At 41.1% G+C, this 24,098-nt stretch overlaps 1 protein-coding gene across 5 annotated transcripts in view; it reads left to right on the top strand.

Annotated features, from left to right (window-relative positions):
- The window catches only part of LOC115461561 (general transcription factor IIE subunit 1-like), a 54,776-nt gene that overhangs the window by 5,580 nt on the left and 25,098 nt on the right, over positions 1–24,098 (top strand). For 4 of the 5 annotated variants that reach the window (XM_030191468.1, XM_030191466.1, XM_030191467.1 and 1 more), the window contains exons 2-3: positions 12,558–12,640; positions 18,457–18,915. In XM_030191468.1, the coding sequence (XP_030047328.1) occupies positions 12,628–12,640; positions 18,457–18,915 (472 nt within the window). In that variant the 5' untranslated portion in view covers positions 12,558–12,627. Of the gene's footprint in view, positions 1–12,557; positions 12,775–18,456; positions 18,916–24,098 lie in introns of all 5 variants that reach the window. The other variant, XM_030191470.1, reaches the window with a different exon arrangement.

Genomic DNA, 24,098 nt, shown 5'->3' with positions numbered 1-24,098 from the left:
TCATTTTAATTTTTGTAATTACTTGGTTTACCAAGGAATCATTGTTTACGCCTTTCTTTTACTGAAGTAATAATTTTGCTAACTTTTTGCTACTTAACCTTGCAATTAAAGGTAACAAATGTTATCCTGTACTTGTTTACAAGTAATTGACATTTTACTTAAGTACAGTAACTACGTAGATACATTTACTCCTTAGGGCTTCTTTTACAGAAAGAGCCACCTTAGCAATTCCTGCGCAGCAAATGAAAGGCAGTCCATAGGAATTGAATAGGTTTCTTCTCACCTGCTGCCCGGGAATCGCTAGCGTGGCTTTGTAAAATACACCCTTAGTTACTAAACACAACTGCATATGCTATACAGGTACTTTATTTTGTACCTAGGACATTGGAGGGTTAAGTAACTTGGCCAGAGTCACAAAGAAGTTGTTGTGGGAACTGACCTCAGATTCTCCTGGTTTTCAGGCCACTGCACTAACCATTAGCCTAGGGTGGGTATTTTTCAAAATATCCCATTTACCACACGTACCACACTTGGCAATTTCCCTTGTTGAATATACACACATGGTTTAGTGTAGCATGTTCTGGATCTGGGGGACTGGGTTCAATTCCCACTGCTGCTTTATGGTCAGCAGTGGGTTGAGACCCTGGGCAACCAGGTTCAATTCTTTCTGCAGCTCCGTGTGACCCTGGGCAAGTCACTTAACCCTCCGTTGCCCCAGAGACAATGGTAGTACAATGTACTATTTAGATTGTGATCCCACTAGGGACACTCCCAGTACCTGTAAAATTAAACTAAACCGCTTAGGTCTAAGCGGTATATAAATACTTAAATGCATGAACATTTAATACTAAAAATATGGTGCCTATTTAGGGGGGGGGTCCTTTACTAAAATATGCTGCATTTTTGCACATAGTGCAGCTTAACAGCAAAAGTTAAAATGTGCAAAGGGCTGTGCAATAACTTGGGAATGTACCCAGCATGTCCTCAGCAATTACTGCATTGAAAACTGCACTAGCACACATAAACCTGGTTGCAATTAATGCTGGTTCATATCCCCATTCTATTGAGGAGATGCTAGAGGAACCAGCGCTAACTGCAAAAGTGACAGTGCACAGGAAGTACAGCATTGACACAATGATGCAGTTGGCACACATTCTCCCATCCCCTAACCCAATATGAAGTTAACACGTGCACTAGCATGCACAAGCAACCATGGTCACCAAGGTAAAGAGTTGGTACACTTGTGTGCAAGTGGTTAACACTTGTTAATTCATTCATAAACTGCTTAGTTTGCTTTAGTAAAGGCGCTCCTGTGCTGTTTTGGGATGATTCAGAATTGTTTATCAAAATCTTGAGGAGTATGGGGGCATAAGACTGAAGATCTGCCTAGGGCATCCAGTAGCCATGCACTGATGCTGGCCTTGTCATTTATTTGCATACCTAATCATGCTTCATTATGGAAAAAGTTCAGAGTTGATTTTTATTTTTGTTCACCTTTTTCTGTGTTTTAAATAATTTTGTGTAGAATTTTGATATAGAATTATATTTAGTGACTGACTCATTTGGGAGTATACTGCTACCATATTGATAAAATGATACAATAAATATTGCAATCTACATGGATCCCTTTATGGTAAGAGAACGGAATATAATGGTGCATTTTCACTGGAAGCACAATGACTTCTACACTTTAAAAAAGGCAGAGAGGGTAACTTACACAGAAGGGCTCCTTTTCGAAAGAGGACGCCCATCTGTCGACATAAATCGGAAGATGGGCTTCTTTCTCACAGTATAATCGAAAGCTGATTTTGGACATCCCCAACTGCTTTCTGTCGCAGGGACGGCCAGAGTTCAAGGGGGCGTATTGGAGGCATAGCGAAGGTGGGACTTGGGCATGCCTAACACTTGGGACATCCTTGACCCATAATCGAAAGAAACAAGGACCTCCCTGACGAACACTTGGACGACCTTAGCTGGTTGTTTGTCTTGCAACCAAGGCACAAAAAGGTGTCTGAAATGACCACCAGAGAGAATCGGTGATGATCTCCCCTTACTCCCCCAGTGGTCACTAACCCCCTCCCACCCTCAAAATATCTTTCAAAATCTTGATTGCTAGCCTCAGATGTCATACTCAGGTCCATGACAGCAGTATGCAGGTCCCTGGAGCAGTTTTAGTGGGTGCAGTGCACTTCAAGCAGGCTGACCCAGGCCCATTCCCCCCCTACCTGTTATGTTTGTTGAGGAAACAGTGAGCCCTCAAACCCTCCAGAAACCCACTGAACCTACATCTAGGTGCCCCCTTCACCCGTAAGGGCTATGGTAGTTGTGTACAGTTGTGGGTTTTGGGGGGCTCAGCACATAAGGTAAGGGAGCTATGTACCTGGGAGCAATTTCTGAAGTCCACTGCAGTGCCCCCTAGGGGTGCCCGGTTGGTGTCCTGGCATGTCAGGGGGACCACTGCACTACAAATGCTGGCTCCTCCCACGACCAAATGGCTTGCATTTGGTTCTTTCTGAGATGGACGTCCTTGGTTTCGATTATTGCCGAAAATCAGAAACAACCAAGTCTAGGGACGACCAAATTTAAGGATTTGGACATCCCTGATGGTATTTTCAAAACTAAAGATGGACATCCATCTTTGTATCAAAAATATGGGTTTCCCCGCCCCTAGATCGGGACGTTTTGCGAGGGTGTCCATATCAAAACATGGATGTCCCTTTCGAAAATGCCACTCGGAGTGGCCCCAGGCCCAGTGTTAGACGTGCTGGGGCTCAGGGTAGAAACTAAGGTGGGGGCCCCCCCCCCCCTCCCAATCTAGCAACCTGACATAACTACCACACATAAACCAACTTTTAAATGACTTCTTCACACACAACACAGACCTTCACCCAGTGGCGTAGGAAGGGGGGCGGTGGGGTGGTCCGCCCCGGGTGCACGCCGCTGGGGGGGGGGGTGTCAGCTCCGCTGGTTCACTGCTTTCTCTGCCCCGGAACAGGTTACTTCCAAGGCAGAGAGAGCAGGGAACCAGCAGAGACGCAGCTCCCAGCGACGTGCACTCGGGGCGGAGCGGCCCGCCTGCCCTCTTTGGTAAGAATGCGCTCTGGGGGGGGGGGTGCGCAGCGGCGAACCGCCCCGGGTGTCAGCTGCCTTCGCTACGGCACTGCCTTCACCAAATAAAGAACAAGGGATCATAAATTAGAAATGGAAATATGAACACCAAAACTGAACTGGGAACCCACACTAAGTTAAACTTGTCAGGTACTGCAACACTGGAGAAATAAACAGAAATGCACTTGATTTTGTACGGAACACAATCGGTAGTATAAACGTGTGGTGGGGCTGGGACTCCCACCCCCCAAACACACACACTTTGGGCTGAGGCCCCCCCCCCCCCAATTAATGTTGCCTTTGCTGTGGCTGGTGGGGATCCCTAAGCCTCACCAGCTGCTAACCACCCCTCCCCAGGTCCAGCAACCAGAACTCTTCAAGCTCTGCAGCTGTCAGAAGTATTTTAGAGCTGCTGCCAGCTCCACCCCCCTACACCTGTGCCTGCTTGACTCTCACAAATGCATAAAAACAAAATGTGGTGGGGGAGCGGGGGGAGCTGTGGCAGCTCAGGGATATTGCCACAAGTTGCAGAAGTCGAAGATTTATAGCTGCCGGACTGGAGGAGGAGGTTTTCAGTTGGTGGGGCTTGGGATCCTCGCCAGCTCAGGTATTTATATTTGCATTGTGGCAGTGAGCAAATTTGGTGCCCACCCAATTAGGGCTCAAGCATCCAAATCAACCATTTGGCTATGCCACTGAACACAATACAAAAACATATGTGATGATGATCCAGTTAATTCAAAATAAAACACTTGTGTGTGTGTGTGTATATTTGTTTTTCTATCATCTTGGTCTCAGGTTTCTGCTTTCTTGTCTGTCTTCTGCTAATTCTCTTTCCCGTGTCTGCTGTCCATTTCTCTTTTCTCATCTCTTACCCATTCCCTCACTACACCCCATTGATTCCCCCCCCCCCCCTCTCAGCTCTTTCCTCCCTTTATTTTATTTTCTGCCTCTGTTCACTCAAATTTCACCCATCTCACCCTTCTCCTTTTTAAATTTTCAGCTACCTATCAATTTTTCCATCTCCTTTCAGTCTCTAGCTTTCCCATTTCCCATCTCACTCCCTCTGCTACGGTCTGCCCAAGCAGAAACAGGAAGTTACGTCGGAGGAGGTGCAGACCGTAGTAGAGGGAAAGCACTGAGTTGATCACAGGTAGCATATCAGAATAGCTGCCATGTTAGTGACCCCCCCCTCCCGTGAAGAAAAATTCATTTTAAAGGTAGACCAGGAAGGTGAGGGAGATGTACAGGAATGGAGAGAAGGGGAAAACACCAGTCTTGAGTGTCTGTTACCCAAAAATAAAGGGGGTGGGACTTGCAGAGAGCAGCGGGTACAATCCTAACCACATTTCTGAGGAGACTGAAAGGGCCATTCAAATTTTTTTTTAATTATTTTGTTTCAACAATTTTATTGATGATTCAACAGAATTAGTCAATAAGCACAATATGCAGAAAAAAATTTTTTACACCACAATCTGAATAAATTGAATAAAAACACGATAATAGTGTTGTCGTCAAAGTTTTAACAATTTGTTTTCCCCACCCGCCAGGTTTTAGCTTGCAATGCAATAGTCTTGATTGATGAAAATTACAATAGCTACAATTTGAAATTCCACATAGCCAAGATACTATCCCCTTAACTTAGAGCTCCCCCATTCCACACCTAGGACTTTTATCACCCAGTAAATCTATATATATAAAAGGCAACCCCAATGTTCTGAAGCCTCCACGGAAGTTGAGGCGCCTGAGATATCCGGTGTGCCCTGGAGTGTCTGCACCGCCCTCGCGTCAAAACGTCATGACGTAGAGGGCGGAGCTATTGACACTCGAGGGCCGAAACGGCCCACAGCGAACAAGGCAAGTAGCTTCGAGGGACGGAGGGAGGGCGAACAAGGCAAGTAGCTTCGAGGGACGAGGGAGGGGCCCCTTGCTAGCGCCCGTTTCATTCCGCTCAGAAACGGGCATTTTTTCCTAGTCTTCAATAATTAAACACCTCAGTAGAAGTTATTCCCTAGTTTTGTCTGCTGTACGGGAAAAAAGAGGGAAGAGCAATCCCATTGAAATATCGTGCTATATCCAGCTTGTGAATCTAAAAGTCTCTTTGGTACAGAATTTGTTTCAAAAGTTTTTTTTTATGGTTGACCACTCTCAAACATATATGCAAACTTATCCAGGTTTACAAATGTTCACAACTATAACTGTACACAATAGAAACCTACTAAAAATTCCTGTCATCAAGATTTAGTTAAAGCTTCCCCTATCCCTCTATGGGGCTCATTTTCAAAGCACTTAGGCTTACAAAGTTAGTTTGTAAGTCTATGTGCTTTGAAAATACGCCTCCTTATGTACCAAACCCACTAACGTTAACCCCAAAGCTGACATCACAAAACAAGACGTCTTACTAAAACCCTCCAATCAGCCCCATTCCACCCCCCCCCCCCCCCCCGCAAAGAAAGCAAGAAAGAAAAAAAAACATCCAGGGATAACTGTACCTTTACAAAGAATTGAGCACAAAACTACATGCCCTTGGGGACAAAGATTGTATGTACGGGTCCCAAATTGACAAAAAAACTTTCTCCATCGGGGGGATATCTCCACCATCCTACACTCCAATAACAAAAGCTCATGCAGTTTATTGCGCCAATGCCAAAATTCTGGCGGGGCTGCACTCTTCCACGCCCCAAGAATGAGCCGCTTGCCCAAAATACAGGTCTTACGTATCAATAGTTGAGCCCCCTTATTGGCTACCTCAAAATTATATTTATCTCAAATTTATTCCCAACGGGGTATAGGAAATTTTTATCCCCAGCAACGCCTCCAATAAACCTATCAGTCTAGACCAGAAGATCTGTATCTTCAGACACTCCCATAAACAGTGAAAGAATGAACCTATCTGCCACATTTCAAGCACAGGGGCCCGCCTCCCCTCCCATATTGAAAATTTGAACTTTTGCCATATACACTCTATGCAAAATATGAAATTGCCATTCACGTACGTCCGCATTTACCAACAATGTGAGCACTTCGGCCGATAGCTGATCAAAATCTAAAACAAGATCCGGCCTCCCTAAATCTAGAGCCCACTGGCGCCTAATGCTCTCCTTATTCTTGCGAGGAGCTAGTCTCGTAAGCGCCTTATATAATCCAGAAACCGAAAGACGGTCTCCCGTGACCATACCAAAGAAATCCCTCGCTCATTTGCCATGTCTAGCTCTCAACGCCTTGCCCCCTAGCTCACAAATGAACTAACTGGTTATGTGCAAAGATATTACCAGAATCAATACCCACCCCTAGGGCCCCAAGGTTCAACATCTATCTCAGAACATGCTCTAATCTAGTGATAACCATGGCCCCCCATCTTCGAAACACAAGGTTATCCATACCCGGGGAAAACAAATTCCGACGCTACACCCCAGTATCTATTCAACTCCTTCCAAACATCCCTCAAGGAAGGTAGCAAGACACTTGCTCTAAAAGAGGAAGGCATCCTCCGACTAGGAACCTGCAGTAAAAAATATAGGTCCAAGAAAACAAAAGGGCAATCTGCAAACTCCAAGCTGGAAAAATGACAAAGCAGATCGATATAAGACAAACAATAGTTTATTATTGGAAATCTAATATACAGATCAGCCCGACACAGGCTGTGTTTCGCCCAACAGAGCTGCTTCAGGGGCTAAAAAAACATGTACATAAGTAATGCCACACTGGGAAAAGACCAAGGGTCCATCGAGCCCAGCATCCTGTCCACGACAGCGGGCAATCCAGGCTAAGGGCACCTGGCAAGCTTCCCAAACGTACAAACATTCTATACATGTTGTTCCTGGAATTGTGGATTTTTCCCAAGTCCATTTAGTAGCGGTTTATGGACTTGTCCTTTAGGAAACCATCTAACCCCTTTTTAAACTCTGCCAAGCTAACCGCCTTCACATTCTCTGGCAACGAATTCCAGAGTTTAATTCCGCGTTGGGTGAAGAAACATTTTCTCCGATTTGTTTTAATTTACTACACTGTAGTTTCATCGCATGCCCCCTAGTCCTAGTATTTTTGGAAAGCGTGAACAGACGCTTCACATCCACCTGTTCCACTCCACTCATTGTTTTATATACCTCTATCATGTCTCCCCTCAGCTGTCTCTTCTCCAAGCTGAAAAGCCCAAGCCGCCTTAGTCTTTCTTCATAGGGAAGTCATCCCATCCCCGCTATCATTTTAGTCACCCTTCGCTGCACCTTTTCCAATTCCACTATATCTTTCTTGAGATGCGGTGACCAGAATTGAACACGATACTCAGGGTGCAGTGATATATATATATATATATATATAAAATAAGTAAAAGAGGCCCATTTCACCAAATGAAACTGGTGCTAGCAAGGTTTTTCTCCCCAACCCTCCCTTCTCCCTCCTCCTTCCCTACGTACCTACCGACCCCTTGGTCGTTCAGATGCCATTGCTCCATGCACCGTACACCATTGCTCTGCCCTCAGCGTCGTCACGTTTGATGTGAGGGCGGGGCCCGGCGACATGGCGATTTCGTTGGCTTCACCACCACGAACCCTTCGAACCTGTGTTGAAGGAAGTGTTCAGTGGCTTGGCTTCACTGACGTCAGTGTCTTCAGAACGTTGAGGGTGAAATTTTTGTTATATATCCTTTATAATAAAAATCTCGCAATATCTTTATTGCGAGATATTTTTGTTATATATATCAGCATATCAAAACATTGCCATTAAGTTGATTATATATAAGCAGCATTATTTTTATTTTATTCAATTGTTCATATTCCTTCCTTCTGTGGGATATTTTTGTAATATATATTTTTATTCATGCTTTTACCTATAGACCAAACATTGTTTTATATAGATTTTTATATTAGGAATTTAAATGTTTGTTTTTTAGCCCCTGAAGCAGCCCTGTTGGGCAAAACACGGCCTGTGTCGGGCTGATCTGTACATTAGATTTACAATAATAAGCTATTGTTTGCCTTATATCGATCTGCTTTGTCATTTTTCCACCGTAAAAAATAAAGGTGACAGGGTCGAAAATGTTCCATTTCCAACTCTTGGGGAGTATAATCCTGTCTATCTAGCAACCACTCCCCCAAATGACTAAGCACGCAAGCTTGATTTATAACAACGCAGATTGTGAATGCCTAAACCCCCTTCTCTCCAAGAACTTAACATGAACTGTAACGGCATTTTAGGTTTAGCTCCTCCCCACAGAAAAGTTCTTAACTGTCTATGTAATAAAACCAAATCCTTTGTCAGAATACGTAAGGGCAGTATTTGAAGAACATACAGCCACCTTGGAAATTCCACCATGCGAAATAAATGTATTCTTCCATGAAGGGAAAGAGGAAGGGCCCTCAAACGCTTCAAACGTTCTGTAGTATTTTCTAATAAGCAGGAAATATTTAAATGGTATAAGGACCCTACTTTAATCGCCAGCTGTATGCCCAAATAAGTGAAAGACTTCTGCGCCCACCTAAAAGGGACCCCCCCCAATCCTGTTTCAAACGGTCCGTCGACGGCAATGCCAAAGATTTGGAAAATTTAACTTAACCTGGAAAGTCCCCGAATTCACGGAACAAATCTAACAACTCCTCCAGAGATCTCCAAGGCTGAGTAATATGCATCAAGAGATCATCAGCAAAAGCTGAGATCTTAAAAGTAGCACATCCAATAGGAACCCCAGCAATCTCCGGATGGGAAACAATTTCTCTAATAAGGGGATCCACAGACAACACAAAAAACAGTGGAGACAAAGAACAACCCTGTCGTGTACCACGACATATAGAGAATTCCGAAGATCTCTTCCCATTAACCCACATAAAAGCCTTTGGATCTGAATACAACACTTCTACCGCCTCTCCAAAGAAACCCTCAATCCCAACCTTCCTCAAGATTGCAAAAAGGAATTGCCATGCCACCCGATCAAAAGCCTTTTCTGCGTCGAAGCTTATCAACAAAGATTCCTCCCCAGAATGTTCCATTGCTTCCAACGAAGCCAGTATCAATCTAATGTTTTTAGTTGCCGTCCTGTCCTTGACAAAACCCACCTGTGAGGGAGAAATCAAGTCCAGAAGTACATGCGATATAATCTAAGATTTTTGCATAGAGCTTCATGTCACTATTAAGGAGAGAAATAGGTCTGTAAGACCCCAGATCCTCTGGAGACCTCCCAGGTTTCAGAAGAACAATCATTTGAGCAACTTTAAATGACCCCAGCATGGTCCCAGTCTCCCCCATTGAATTAAAGAGATTTAATAATGGGGTCTTCAACTGATTGCAAAGCAATTTATAGAATTCCACACTAAGGCCATCGGGGCCTGGCACCCTATGGACCTTACTTTGTTGGAGTGCCAGCAATAAATCTCCCTCTGTAATGGGAGTATTAAGGAATTCTCTTTGTGAGGGTGTAATCTTGGGTAAGGATATGTTATCTAATCTAAGTACAAATTACTGTCTAGCATAATATCTGTTGGTTCTTGATATAATTCGTAATAATTCCCAAAACACGCCGCTATCTCAGTATTTGAGCATACCTACCCCCCTCTGGAGTCTTGCAACTGCAATATCCTCGGTTGTCCCTTTCTTTTATTTTTTACTAGTCGTGCCAACAAGGCCCCCGCCTTATTCCCATGTTGGAACAGTTTATATCGATAATACAATTGGGATTTTCTCGCTCTTTGATGGAGCAGCTCATTCAATTATTAACATTTGTATAGCGCTACCAGACGCACGCAGCGCTGAACATCCAACATAGACAGTTCCTGCTCAGAAGAGCTTACAATATAAAATACTTTCTGAGAAGTCAGAAGGGCTTCCCTAGCCTCCACTGACCGCTTGACCCCAAATTGGAGGTGTTGCTTTCCGGCCATCTTCTCCAACAGTAGAATCTCCTTATCTCTTGCTTTCCTAATACGGGCTGTATAAGAGATTATCTCCCCCCACTTCACTGCTTTTGCCGTTTCCCAAAAAAGACCATATTGGTGGGCATGAGCTCCATTATGAAACGCAAAATCCTCCCATCTTTCCCGGAGAAAAATGCCAAAACCTGCATCCCAATAAGTTCTAATGGAAACTTCCAGGTTGCTTTCTGAAGGGCCCCCCCCCCCCCCCTTCCATCTGAAACCATATAATGACATGATCTGAAATCTTACAAGGGCCGATTTTAGAAAAGAGAGGACCCAATATCATAAAATAATCCAATACGTGATTGTGTCTGGTGTGCCCGAGAAAGGTGTGTATAATCTCTAAGGGTGGGGTGCAGAACCTGCCAAACATCTATCAGATCTAAAGCACTGCTGAGGAAGGGCAAACCCCTAGAACATTGACTTGAGCTCTGGGAACCAGGAGAAGATCTATCCATGAAAGGATCAAATACCATATTAAAATCTCCTCCCAAAATAATAATATCCTCCTGAAAGGGTGTAAAAATGGCAATCAGGGTACGAAAGAACTTGATGCCAAAAACATTCGGGGCATAAACATTACAAAGTATCAATCGATGACCATTCTCATCTTTATCTGCTGTCACTGTGTTAGATTTCTGAAATGTTCATATTTGTTTTGGTTACAGTGCTTTGGGTCAAAAACAAATTTCTACTATAGATATCATTAGAATTAAATGTTTTAACCTTATATAAACTCATACCCATTTGTTAAATACATCGTAAATGTTTACAAAAAATGGAAGAAAAAAATCTCTGTTTTCACGTTTACTTTAAAGCTGACTAGCATACATTTTCAATATTTTGTCTCTCTCTTCTGCAGTGGAAGGTAAAGCAGCATATTGAACAAAAAATTAGGTAACAGAAATAACCATTTGAAGTTACTATTATGCTGTTCAATACATCCTTTCCCTCTGGTATGTTTTATCCAAATGGTGGTGACGGCTTTCCCTTTCAGTGCATTCCCACCCCCATTTTTAACCCAATATACAATCATCCCCTCTCGCACAATTGAACATTCATCCCTCCCCCCTCCCCCTCCCCCCCATTCAGACCACCATTTTCACCCTTCTAGAATGTCAACAACAATGCCAATCACTGATGAATAGGATCATTGGAACTTAGTCCACAGTTGCTTTTATCGCAGCATATACAATTGCTTGATTCAGTTACCCCGTTGTTTGCGCTTCCAATAGAGGCCAAGACACAATTTAAGCTTAGTATAATTTATTTTTAAAATCATGAGTGGTGATACTCCAGCCTACTTATGTGACTGGATAACATTTCTGCATGTCGAGTGCAGAGGATCAAATCATGCAAGACATTCAATTCTTTGCTTATGTATCGAGCAGTTTAGTCAAACTCACTACCTTCTCAGATTTGATTACTCTATTTAGTATTCAGGAGAACTTTGAAGCTTTTCCAAAAATATGTAACATTGAAAAATTTAGATTTGACAGTTGAATTGTAATTCCTGGAATATGTATTATCCAGTCTTCTTGAAATTATGCAGTCTGCTTAGAACTGTGGAGGTTTTTGTGGAATAGAAGTTTGGTGTAACCTAAGACTTTTATGCCCATGTTTCTAATAGTGCCATGTAGCCATGAATTGTAACCAGCAGTTATACAGTGGTACATTCTCCTGTATCTGTCACTTTTTATATCCAATAAAAAGACACTAAACACAAACTTTTTTTTTTTTTTTTTACTGCCTTAGAACCTGGTCTCCCTTCTTTATGTCCCGCAGGCTCAACATTAATAAACTGTACATGCAGTTTAATTCTTGGCCCACGACTGTTTGGATAGCTCAGGTCCAAATGTCTTGTAACTTATGGCATGCCAAAAAGTTGTGTATCCAGGTGCCTGACCTTACTTTAAATTTGGAACAACTTTTATCCTCCCAGTTTATCTATGTCCCTCGTGCCTTAGTAATATAAGTTCTGTGGACCAAAAACAGTATTACTTGGCAGATCTGCACTAGTCACAAGTTCATCCCTTCCTTTTTCTACCTTTATAAGATCTGTCACTGTAACTTCTTTATATTAATCTTCTGCCCACTGCTGGGCCAAGGGAAGATGTCTCCCCTCAGTATGTTCCACCCCAGGTTCAAAGCTGGGATTCTGGGTATACATTACAATACGATACAAGTGAGGTCTTAAATACTGCTAATATCCCCTAAATTCAGTGTGGTTTACATGGATCAGGTTAACATAGATATGGAAGACATTCCTGCTGCATTATAGGGATGGATATCGGGTGTACATTTAAGATCAGAACAAAAATTGATTTATAAATTAAACAGCTTGGACCCTTCAAGTTTAAATACTTATATTGATATATGAAGTGTTTGCACTGGTGAGCTTTGGCTCCTCAGCGTCAAGGCCTCTTAAGATTGGTGCCGTTTTGAATTTTTCATAGTAGTTCTTCATGTATGCTGATAGCTACCAGTGGGTGGTCTCCATGAGTTTTAAACTCTTCATTCACTTTTTCTTTCATGTTTTTGTAGTGATTCTGCACGTGGATGATTTGGGAAGCTTCTCGTGACAAAGCGACTTGGTGAATAACTTTAAGATTCCATGCAAAAGATAGGTGTGCATTTGCAGAGTTTAAAAAGACTGCAATTATACCCATATGGACGTTTGATGGTTTTGCATACAGTTTTGTTTTGTTTTTTTACTGATGATGTGTCTTTTGTGAGACTGACCAGCATTGGATATAAGTCAGTAAGTGCCACTAATGTGTTTTTTTTCCTATCTTCATTTATAATTTTATAAATAGTGATTGGTAAGAGGTGTTTTTATTTTTTGTTGTTTTGATAGCTACAATTTTTCTGGTGTTCAGCTTATAAAACATAATCGAGTTTCCACTTAGATAAATACCCAGCTATTTTAAACTTCACATTTTCCATTTCAATGAAAGGGTCTCCCTTGCCACCCCCTGCCCCAGACTCATCAGCTCACTATAGGTTTTTAATCCAGAGAGCTCCCAAATCCATCTATCATCCAACAGCAGATCCTGAGTTCGTCACCTAGAATTAAAAAAAAAAAAAGTAAGACATCTGCAAATAGACAAATTTTCTGGGCTTGCTTTCCCAACAGAATTCCTCAACTTTCCTGTGTTTCTTAAATTTATTGCCAGCAGTTCTAATGTCAAAATATGCAGTAGGGGGGGGAAAGGACATCCCTGTCGGGTCCTCCTTTGTATCCCAAATGTTTCTATAAACTGGCCATTAACTCAAATATTTTTATTGAACATATAAAGAGAGATGCAGGCCAGCAAATAAAGCACCTTAGTATTCATTGTTTTGCAATAACAATCCATGTCCAAATCCCCCCCCCCCCTTTATCTTTTACCTTCATCCTTTAAATCCCCTTTATTAATACTCTCGTATAACGCCAATTTAAAATCTACCAAATTGTGCATTACATAATGCAGAATGTGAACCTGGTAATCCAACTTCTTCAGTATATAATCCTACCTCTTTCCTCCTCTCTCCTCATAATACCCTCCCCCCACCCAAGAAAACAAAGGGGAAAAACATCGGTAAACACAAGTGGTTTTTATACCCAACCTAACTATCCAGTTTTATTCCTACACTCCACCCCCCCCCCCCCCCCCCGAGATGGTGTAAATAGAGAATCAGAATGTAGCCTACTATTAAAGGTCTAAGTTAACTCCACTTCAAGCTTTAGGGGACACTCTAACCTTTCCCAAGTTTACCAAAATTGTGTTTTCCTACTTGCATACATAATTAGTATACACACAAAACCGATAATAATCCTAATACTATTATATCCCATAATAGTTCCATCTGTCAAGCGAAGCATATATCACACAGTAAACATTTACATTTTAAAAAAAAACCTACCTACACTGTAAAAAGAATAATGAATCACCTACGTATTCAAAATCTTTGTAAAAGAACTCATTCTTCTAAAAAGGCCTTTACTAAATTACTGAAGTCTCCTTGTTTTGTGAACTACTGTATATTTGCAAAGCATCTTAAGTTGCCAGGGTGCTGCCAAGTTAAAAACATGGTTCCAAGTCTCGGCACAGTTGCTTAGCAGATTTCGGATCACAACACCCAGCTCAGTATGTACAGTACGTTTTCAGTGTGTCAGCAAAGTACTTGGGCATTTCATCACTTATATACTTATAAACCAACAAAAGGATTTTAACATTCACCCTTTGGGCATCTGGCAACTGATTCAAGTCCCTTAACATGGGAATATTCTGTGCCATTTAGCATGCCTGTGATCAGCTGTGCAGCCACATTCTGGACATTTTGCAGGGACTGGGCTCTAACAGAGGATATCCCTAAAAACATAGAATTGCAATAATCAATTCTATAAATCCAAAAACCAGTTTATTAGTTGAGCTGTTTTATCTCAGTCCATTTATAAAGTAAATATTATCAAAACCAGAGACCTCAGAGCTTCCTAGTGAGACAATTTTTTTATCGGGTGCATCTCAACTATATTTGGAGCAAATTTTTATCATCGGTCCCTGTATTATTAAGAAGGGTAAAAAAAAATGAACCAATGCAAAAAAAAACTCACTCGCTGTTGCTCGATCTCAATTATCATGCAAACGTTAAGTTTTATGAACAAAACATTTCTTTGGTCATTGCTCAGCCATCTACAAGAGCGCCACTGGTTGTGGTCTTAGATCGCAGTTTTTCTCTTTTTACTTGAGCATTTTCTCTCACAGTTGTTAATATTGTCTAGATGGAATTATTATTTTTTTAAGAACTAGTGATTTTTCTCTGTAATTTTTGCATTGGTTCATTTTTTACCCTTATTAATAATACAGGGACCAATGATAAAAATTTGCTCCAAATATAGTTGAGACACACTCGATATGGGAGTGAGGATGCTTTTAAAGAATTTTCACTAGGAAGCTCTGAGGTCTCTGGTTTTGATATTTACTTTATAAATGGACTGTGAGATAAACAGCTCAACTAACAAACTGGTTTTTGGATTTGTAGCTTTGCATTTTACCAGTTTGATCCCTTATTGATCAATTCTAGTCATCACCAGACTCTACACTACTGTCTGAAAATAACAAATAATCACTGTCAATTGGAGTTTACACATGTTTTTTAGACGTTTTCTAAAAAGAGGTGCGCTTAAGTTCTAGCACGCATAGCAGAAAAGGGGCATAGCCATGGGAGGAGTTTAGACATGTTTGAGGTATCAATCATCAAACTTGCACTCGTTGTCATGGAATTTGGGGAAACTTGTGTACATTTAGGCAAGGGTATTTATAAGAGGTTTTCAACAGCGTAAATGGCCACACCTTAAAATTTACATTCCTCCCGGCCTATGTGCTAGTCTATAAACTGCATCTTACTACAGACATGGTTTATAGAATAGCTGTTATTCCAATGCACCTACATTTTAGACACTATTTACTGAATTCAGCCCTTTGCATAAGATATTTCTTCCCTATTGCCCCGCCTTAACATTAATGGTTCTCCTTTCCCATTTCCCAGTTGAACCAATGCAGATCCTTTCCCAAACAAAAATACCAAAGGGTAAATTGAATAGGTTTCCTTAAAACATGTTTTTCAAAGTATCTATGTAGACCCTTCCAAAAAGCTGTACCTCCACTCCTTGACATGACTATAATGCATGAGAAATTGATCCCTGTATGACATCACATTTAAGGCAGAGGGGAGAAGGAACCCAATCTGCCTTATGGGCTTGAGTCTGGGAAAAATAAGCCTGCTGAATTAATTTAAAGTGACATTCCTTCAGTAGCATGCTACATACTAGTGCAGAAGTACCTGATAAAGAAACTTTAATATTCCTAAGTGTGACTGTTAATCCCAAATCCATTGTCCATAGTCCAGCCAAGGATACAAAGTCTTGAAGTGGAATGAGTTTATTTAAAGCATTGTGTATATTTGCTACTGATAAAGCATTTGGTGAATTGGTATCAAAAAAATTCATACATCTTTCTCATAGCTCCTAAAAACGAGATCTGTATGTTTCCACAGGTTTCAGTGTCTGGGCATAATGTTGTAATTGATGGTAAGCCAATCTATTGGTGATCAAATAAACAGGCCATTAATACAAAGCTGAGCTTCAGGGCCTTTATATAGGGGGTGCACCCACCACAGGAATCCATTCCCTAGTCCATACTGTCCTAAAACCCAGAATATAAATTCCCAAATTACCTGGTCAAATGCTTTCTCAGCATCTAGATTGGCAAGTACAGTTCTGTGGTGATCTGGCCCCTTCCCATGAAATTCCAGCATCATATTTATAATGTTTATGGAAACATAGAACCCAGGAACAAACCCTTTCTGATTAGAGTGACTTAAAAGGAGCAATACCGTGCTCAACTGAGCATCTAAGATCTAGACTAGGGGGTGTTTAGGTCTTACCCCACCGACCCACCGTAAATCCCCACACCCAGCAACAAAGCACAACCAATGATCATACTGGACAATAGAAAATCTTCACTCCCTTCGACCCTCATAGAGCCTGTTACACATCTACCTCATTCGACCACATTATTACCTTGTATTTATCAACCGACTTGGCGAACGACTTGGTGGTACTATGTAAGCCACATTGAGCCTGCAAATAGGTGGGAAAATGTAGGGTACAAATGTAACAAATAAAGTGAGCAGGGATATAGGCCGATAGAGCATTGCTCTGAGTCCCTGCTCGATATAGGAAGGAGATATAATGTGAGCGCTTCTGGTATGCGTCTATACTTCCCGAGTCTAGCCTGTGTTGGAAAATTTCCCTTATGTCACTTTGGTATCCCCCTCTCCACTAAGGGTCCTGGCGGGGTTACAGGCAACCAAAGACCACTTCCCCCCCACAAGTCAGAGCCATTACTGCCTCCAGCTCCACCTTCCTTATCAACCAAATAACCCCTCTTTCTTTCTGAAAATTTATTTCAATACCACACCCCCCTTGGGCTTGGCTTTTGTCCCACCCAGGGACATCTCATGCTCTCCCCCCCCCCCCCCCCCCCAGTGACTCCAGGGAAAGTTGACACCTCAGTAATTCCCATATAGGACTAGAATCTATATATGGTATCTGAAAATTCCACATGGGGAAAACAAATACTCCTAGGCATATTCTCTAAAGCACACCTATATATTTTATAGAATAAGTTTAAATTTCCAAGTGGTATATAGAATACGTCAAGCGCCTCTCATGTTACCAAATTTAGTCGCAGCCATTTACACCATGTTTTACTTGGCGTAATCCCGATTTCTAAATTAGGTGCAGAGCAGGTGTATTCTAAAATCTATGCGCTTTGTTATAGAAACATCCACGCCCCACCCATGGCTACGCCCTCTTCACCACATTACAGAATACACTTAGCGAGGTGTGCATGTGACTCTTAATGCCAATTAGTGCTGATAATTTAACATACAATTGACAGTGCTGATTACCTAGCTTACCAATTAAGTTATACATACTGTTATAGAATGCACTTCGATTTCCCAGTGAAAATAAGGCACGATACATAGAATCCTGGGGATAATGGGGGATTACATTAATAAAAAAATGCCTCAACTCAACCTAAACTTAAGTGAACTGAAAAGTCTTGTTTCTTATAGCCTTCCACTTTATTAAGCAAAAGCCCCTTATCCATCAGATCTCCTTCACCCCAAACCCAACTAAACTCCGTAATACACCCAACCTGAAGGAATGTAAACCCATCAACACAGTATGCCAATGAAACCAAATTAATTATTATAATGCAGTCTATTCAAGATTAAACTTCTTACTCTGTGACAAGGTTTGGATATAAGTTTTCCATGTCTATTTTTTAAAAGAAGAAATCCCCACGTATACCAAACTATGGGTCCTGTTTACAAAGCCTTGCTAGAGGCACGTTATGCATTTTTAGCACACTAACTGTGTAGGTGCCTACACAGCGTCTGCTAATTTTGTGCATGTGCTAAAAACGTTAGCGCACCTTAGTAAACAGGTCCCTGTACGTCCTTAGAAATGGCATCTTCTCTGCACATGTTATACCCTTGTATTCCCATGCTATGTCATAAGAGCCCTTGTATGTAAAATATGCGTTACACATAGGAAATGTTTTATAACGTTTTCAGGATATCTGCAATGAATATGCATAAACTTGATCTGCATACACTGCCTCTATTATATGCAAATCTCTCCATGCATATTCATTATGGATATCCTGAAAACGTGACTGGCAAGGGATACTCTTGGACTGGACTTGGGAAACACTGTATTAGAGGCTGACCGAACAGAAAGAGCCCCCACCTCCCCTCCCACCAGACCTACTCATAGGCTCCCTGGTCTACCATACAACTTGTTGTGATCCATGGTAGCTCTAATCTCTATATACTGTGTGTGTGTATACAATATAAAATATAAACATAGTATCCTTCTTTGACATAGGTTTAACTACAATGGGAGACACAGGAGTTACTACTGAAGTTCCTGCCGCATTAAAGCGGTTAGCAAAATACATAGTACGTGGATTCTACGAATTGGAGTATTCACTTACCATTGATATTCTGATTCGATACCCATGCGTGAAAGAGGATGACATGGCAATGCTCTTAAAATTTGATAAGAAGCAGCTCCGAACAGTCCTCAGCACTCTGAAATCCGATAAGTTTATCAAGAGTCGGATGAGAGTTGAAACTGGGCCTAGTGGAAAGAGCACCAGACATAACTATTATTATATCAACTACAAAGTGTTGGTGAATGTAGTAAAGTACAAACTGGATCATGTCCGAAGAAAGATAGAAGCGGATGAAAGGGACTCAACTACAAGAGCCTCCTTCAGGTGTCCTTCTTGCCTCAGCACTTTCTCAGATTTGGAAGTGAATCAATTGTTTGATCCATTTTCAGGTACAGATTGGTGTGTGTTGGATAATGCATGACAAACACTAATATATGCTTCTCTATGATAAAATTATACTAGTGTTACTACTTGTTTTCTTCTCTGCTGCTTCTCATCAATATTACCAGGAGGACTGGCTGAACCTTTATAACAGCAGTATTATTGCTGCAGTCTGTGCTGACCACTTGCCTCCCAGTAGCATTATAGCACCATGTGGAAACTGAGCGATGTGTGCAGATTTTTGTTTCAAACAGGAGTTAGTGAAAGATAGGGAGGTGATATTCGCATTCTGTTCTGGAGAAAATAAAGGCTCAGGATTGTCCTGCACAGCTACTACTTCCTGATAAATTTGGAGGGAGGTGGGAGTAGTCTATGTGGAGTGGAGGATTAGCCTAAAGGTTAGTACAGTGGCCTGAGAACCAGGGGAAACAGGTTTGATCCCCACTGCAGTGCCTTGTGACTCTGGGCAAGTTGATTAACCCTCCTCCATTGCCCCAGGTACAAAATAAGTACCTGGGGTAAAGTGTGTATGTATAAACCACTTTGATTGTAACTACAGAAAAGTGGTTTATCAAATCCCATCCCCTTTCCCTTGCTTACTATGTTCCCATGGCTGAACTGCCAACTCTATTTGCAGTTCTGATGCTTTATAACTTAGTGCAGATATAGGGACTCTCTGCCCCTTGAGAGATCAAAACCCAGTTCAGCTTTCAGGATATCCCTAATATGCATACAGTTGAGACAGCATAGGGATATCCTGAAAACTCAACTGGGTTTGCAGCCCGCATGCACAGGCACCAGAGGTTCCTTGCCCTTAACCTAGAGGTTATTATGCCAGTTCTAGGGATCCTTCCCCTGGTAGTTTCAGCATGAAGTTAAAAAGACAAAACACAGATAAACCTGTATATAAAGTATGCAGGCAGTGTATGCGAATGAACTAAAATATGGTAAACAACTTGTATTTATTTTGCATTAAACTCGTCTCATTTTTCTAATGCTAATAGATTTATGAGGTTCCCTACTGTTTGCTTTGCTTTGTACATCCTGTTATGCTTTCCAACACAAAGACTGTTGTAAAGAATTCTTTAAAAGGGTGCCATGTCTGTCTGTCGAAGGGCAAAGTAATTCTCCAAAAAGAGGCCAGAAAGGCACCAAATATGGTGCACTGGAAGAAAATGGTAATTTCTCAGGCTAGTGTGAAACTATTAAATCCAATATTTTTTTATGGAGTAGACCCTCCCACAAAATATCACCATTGCTCTACTATGGGAGACAACTACAGCATATTGAGAGTACTCCATTGTAACAACTCTTGGCCTACCTGGCTTCTCGGACACCTTACAAGCAGTTTGTTCTAAAACAAAAGTGGCAAATGAACACAGAGAAGACAATAATTAAGCTGGAAAAGGATGTTTAATTATGTTCAGATTTGATATACCGCCCTAAACAGCTATGCAGGTCAGAGTGGTGTGAAATATATCAGCCAAAAACAAGAAAAAAAAAATTCCATAAATTTGACAGAAAAGTGATCATTCAGAACAAAAAGGTTGAAGGAAGGTAAAAGTCAGTAGGTGCAATGTAACAGTCTCTGTGTCCATGACATGATGGTCCATTTATTCTTGAGGTATTACACCAAATCTTAAATTTGAAAAAGTGAGTTTTCAATAAAGTTTTGAATCTGGTGAATGATGTTTCCATCCTTATCATAGAAGGTCAATCATTCCAAATTTTAAGGGCCAGAAAGAAAAAGGCAGAGTTTCGTGTGGATTCATAATGGGCTTTCTTGACTGGTGGTAGTACTAGTTGATGTGAATCAAAGGCTCTGAGAGCATGATTTGGAGCATATGGAATTGTGAGAGAGGAAAGATAGTGGTGTATTGAGATAAGAGTTTAATGGGCTCAATGATCAATAGAAAGCCAGTGGAGCTTTCTCAAATGCAAGGAAGCAGAATCTGATTTTTTTGGCCTTACAAAGCAGATGTGCTGCTGTGTTTTGTAGAGTTTGGAGATTGGTGCCAATGTAAACAACTGTAGTAATCCAATCTAGAAATCAGAAATGGATGAATGTGTGTGTAAGGAAGAAAAATCCAGAAGATTTCTAATAGAATGGAGATGATGCAATGATTAAAAAAAAAAAGGCTTTGATAACCTGAGAGATCTGCTGTTCAAACGATAGCTTAGAATAAAAAATGATGCCTAAAAATTGAAAAGAATCAACAGCCGGAATACACAGGTTGGACAGATGTGTGAAATAAGTAAGGTTTGGGTGCAACCCACCACATGGTGGGTTTTGATTGGTTACTCAAAAAACGTGTTTTAAATCAATCAGAGCATCCAGATCTTCAATGGTTTGAGATCAGAGTTGAGTGGAGAGGTAGGGAAAAGTACAAGGATATCATTTGCATAGATGAAATATTGAATGATTTGAATCAAAGTTGCCAATGGACTTAATAAAAATATTGAATAGTAATGGTGACAGAATGGAACCAGGAACACCTCAGTCGAGCGGGACTGTTGAAGTGGCAACGTAGAAGGAACAATTGGTTCATATCCTACTTAACTAATCTAAAATCTTCCCTGATATACCAACATTCTATAATCGGGACAGGAGAAGTCTTATGATCGACCAAGTCACATGCTGTGGTAGGTCAAGGGAAACTGTTAAAACAATGCCAGTTTGGTTGATAAATGAATAAAGCTCACTAAGAAGAGCTGCTCTGGTGGTTTCAGTACTGTGATGGTTCCTGAATTCAGTTTGTCGTGGGTGCAGTATGGATTGTTGCAGTTTGCGGCAAGCTGATCAAACACTACTTTCTCTGTTAGTTTTAAACTGATTGATTTGGAAACTGGGCAAAACTTTTCTGGATGAGTTGGATCTGTAGATATCTCCTTTAGGTTGGGCCTGGCTACAATTTTTTTTTTTCAGGAAGCAGGAAGTAGAGAACTGCACGGGAACAGGGTTAGTGGGAATTTCGCAGGGATCTCCTCCAGGCCCTTGAGGGTCCTGCGGGGTTCCCATGGAAGTGTACTGTGGGGCCAGTCTTCCTATACTTTCCTTGTGTTTGTAAGCTAGTTTAGCAATTATAGCACTAAACAAATGAATGGATATGGTCGATAGCATTGAAATCCCCATAAGCACTAAGAGGGGACGTTAATGAGCTACTGTTAAGTTGGGTTATTTTAATACAGGGGACAGGCAGGGATGGAGGAGATTACTTGCAGAGACGAACAGGGTGAAGGAACAGACTGAAAATAATAGGAAACAGTATGAGGAATTGGAAGTCAAATGCAAAGTGCTGATAAAGAAGACAAAGAGGAACTTTGAAAAAAACTTGTGTTGAAGGCAAAAACACACAGTAAAACTTTTTTATAGGTGTATTAAAAGCAAAAAGCCGGCAAAATAATCTTTTGGACCACTAGATGACCGAGGGGTAAAGGGGGCAATTGGGGAAGACAAAACCATAGCGGAGAGATTAAATGAATTCTTTGCTTTGGTCTTCACCAAGGAGGATTTGGAAAAGATACCTGTGCCAGAAATGGTATTCAAAGCTGACGAGTCAGAGAAATTGAATGAAATCTCTATAAACCTGGAGGATGTAATGACTCAATTTGACAAATTGAAGAGTTAGAAAACCTGGACCGAATGGTATTCACCCAGAATACTGATAGGATTGAAAAATGACCTTGCGGAACTATTGTTAGTGATAGGTAATTTATCTCTAAAATCGCGCATGGTACCGGAAGATTGGAGGGTGGCCAATGTAATTCTGATTTCTAAAAAAGGTTCCAGAGGAGATCCAGGAAATTATAGACCGGTGAGCCCGACGTCTGTGCAATGGAAAATGATAGAGACTATTATAAAGAATAAAATTACAGAGCATATTCAAAAGCATGGATTAATGGGACAAAGCCAGCTTAGATTTAGTGAAGGGAAATCCTGCCTCACCAATCTATTACATTTCTTTTGAAGGGATGAACAAACATATGGATAAAGATGAGCTGGTTAAAAGAGAGAAAACGTATGTTTAAATGGTCAGTTTTCTCAATGGAGAAGGGTAGATAGTGGGATTCCCTGGGGGTTTGTGCTAGGACCGCTGCTTTTTAACATATTTATAAATGATGTAGAGATGGAAGTAGCTAGTGAGGAAATTTAAATTTGCTCACGACACAGTTATTCAAAGTTGTTAAATCGCAAGAGGATTGTGAAAAATTGCAAGAGGACCTTATGAGACTGGGTATTTAAATGGTGGGTGACGTTTAATGTGAGCAAGTGCAAAGTGATGCACGTGGGGAAAGAGGAACCCAAATTATAGCTACGTAATGCAAGGTTCCACATTAGGAGCCACCGACCAGGAAAGGGGTATAGGCATCATCGTTAATATCTTGAAACTCTCTGCTCAATGTGCGGCGGCGGCTAAGAAAGCAAATAGAGTGTTGTTAGTAGTATTAGGAAAGGTATAGAAAACAAAAAGCAGGACGTTATAATGCCTTTGTATCGCTCCCTGTTGCAACCGCATCTCAAAAATGATATAATGGAATTAGAAGTGGTGCAGAAAAGGGTGATGAAAATGAACTAGGAGAAAAGATGGCTGAGGGGAGATATGATAGAGGTCTATAAAATAATGAGTGGAGTGGAAGAGGTAGATGTGAATCGATTGTTTACTCTTTCCAAAAATACTAGGACTAGGGGGCACGAAATGAAACTACAAAGTAGTAAATTTAAAATGAATCGAACAAAAGTTTTCTTCACTCAATGTGTAATTAAACTCTGGAATTTGTTGCCAGAGAATGTAGTTAAAGCAGTTACCTTATCAGGGTTTAAAAAGGTTTGGATGGTTTCCTAAAGGAGAAGACTTCATACACAAAGTGTAGCACAGGTACAAAGAACAAGTTCCAACCACACACTGTACACAATATTATATATAGTCTTGTAGTGTTAACACGATCAATATTCCCCAGATTTGTTTCTATTTTTAAGGTTCTAAATTTTTTTCATTAGGAGGAAAAAAGACCTCAGAGGGCTACCGTGCTTAGTGCCGCAGCACAGACAGTTTAATATTGTGCACAGTGTGTGGTTGGAACTTGTTCCTAAAGAAGTCCATAGACCATTACGAAAATGGACTTGGGGAAAATCCACTGCTTATTTCTAGGATAAACAACATAAAATGTACTTTTGGGATCTTGCCAGGTA

Source organism: Microcaecilia unicolor, chromosome 2 (assembly GCF_901765095.1).
Source record: "Microcaecilia unicolor chromosome 2, aMicUni1.1, whole genome shotgun sequence".
Classification (NCBI taxonomy): domain Eukaryota; kingdom Metazoa; phylum Chordata; class Amphibia; order Gymnophiona; family Siphonopidae; genus Microcaecilia; species Microcaecilia unicolor.
This window is presented reverse-complemented; position numbering and strand designations above follow the sequence as displayed.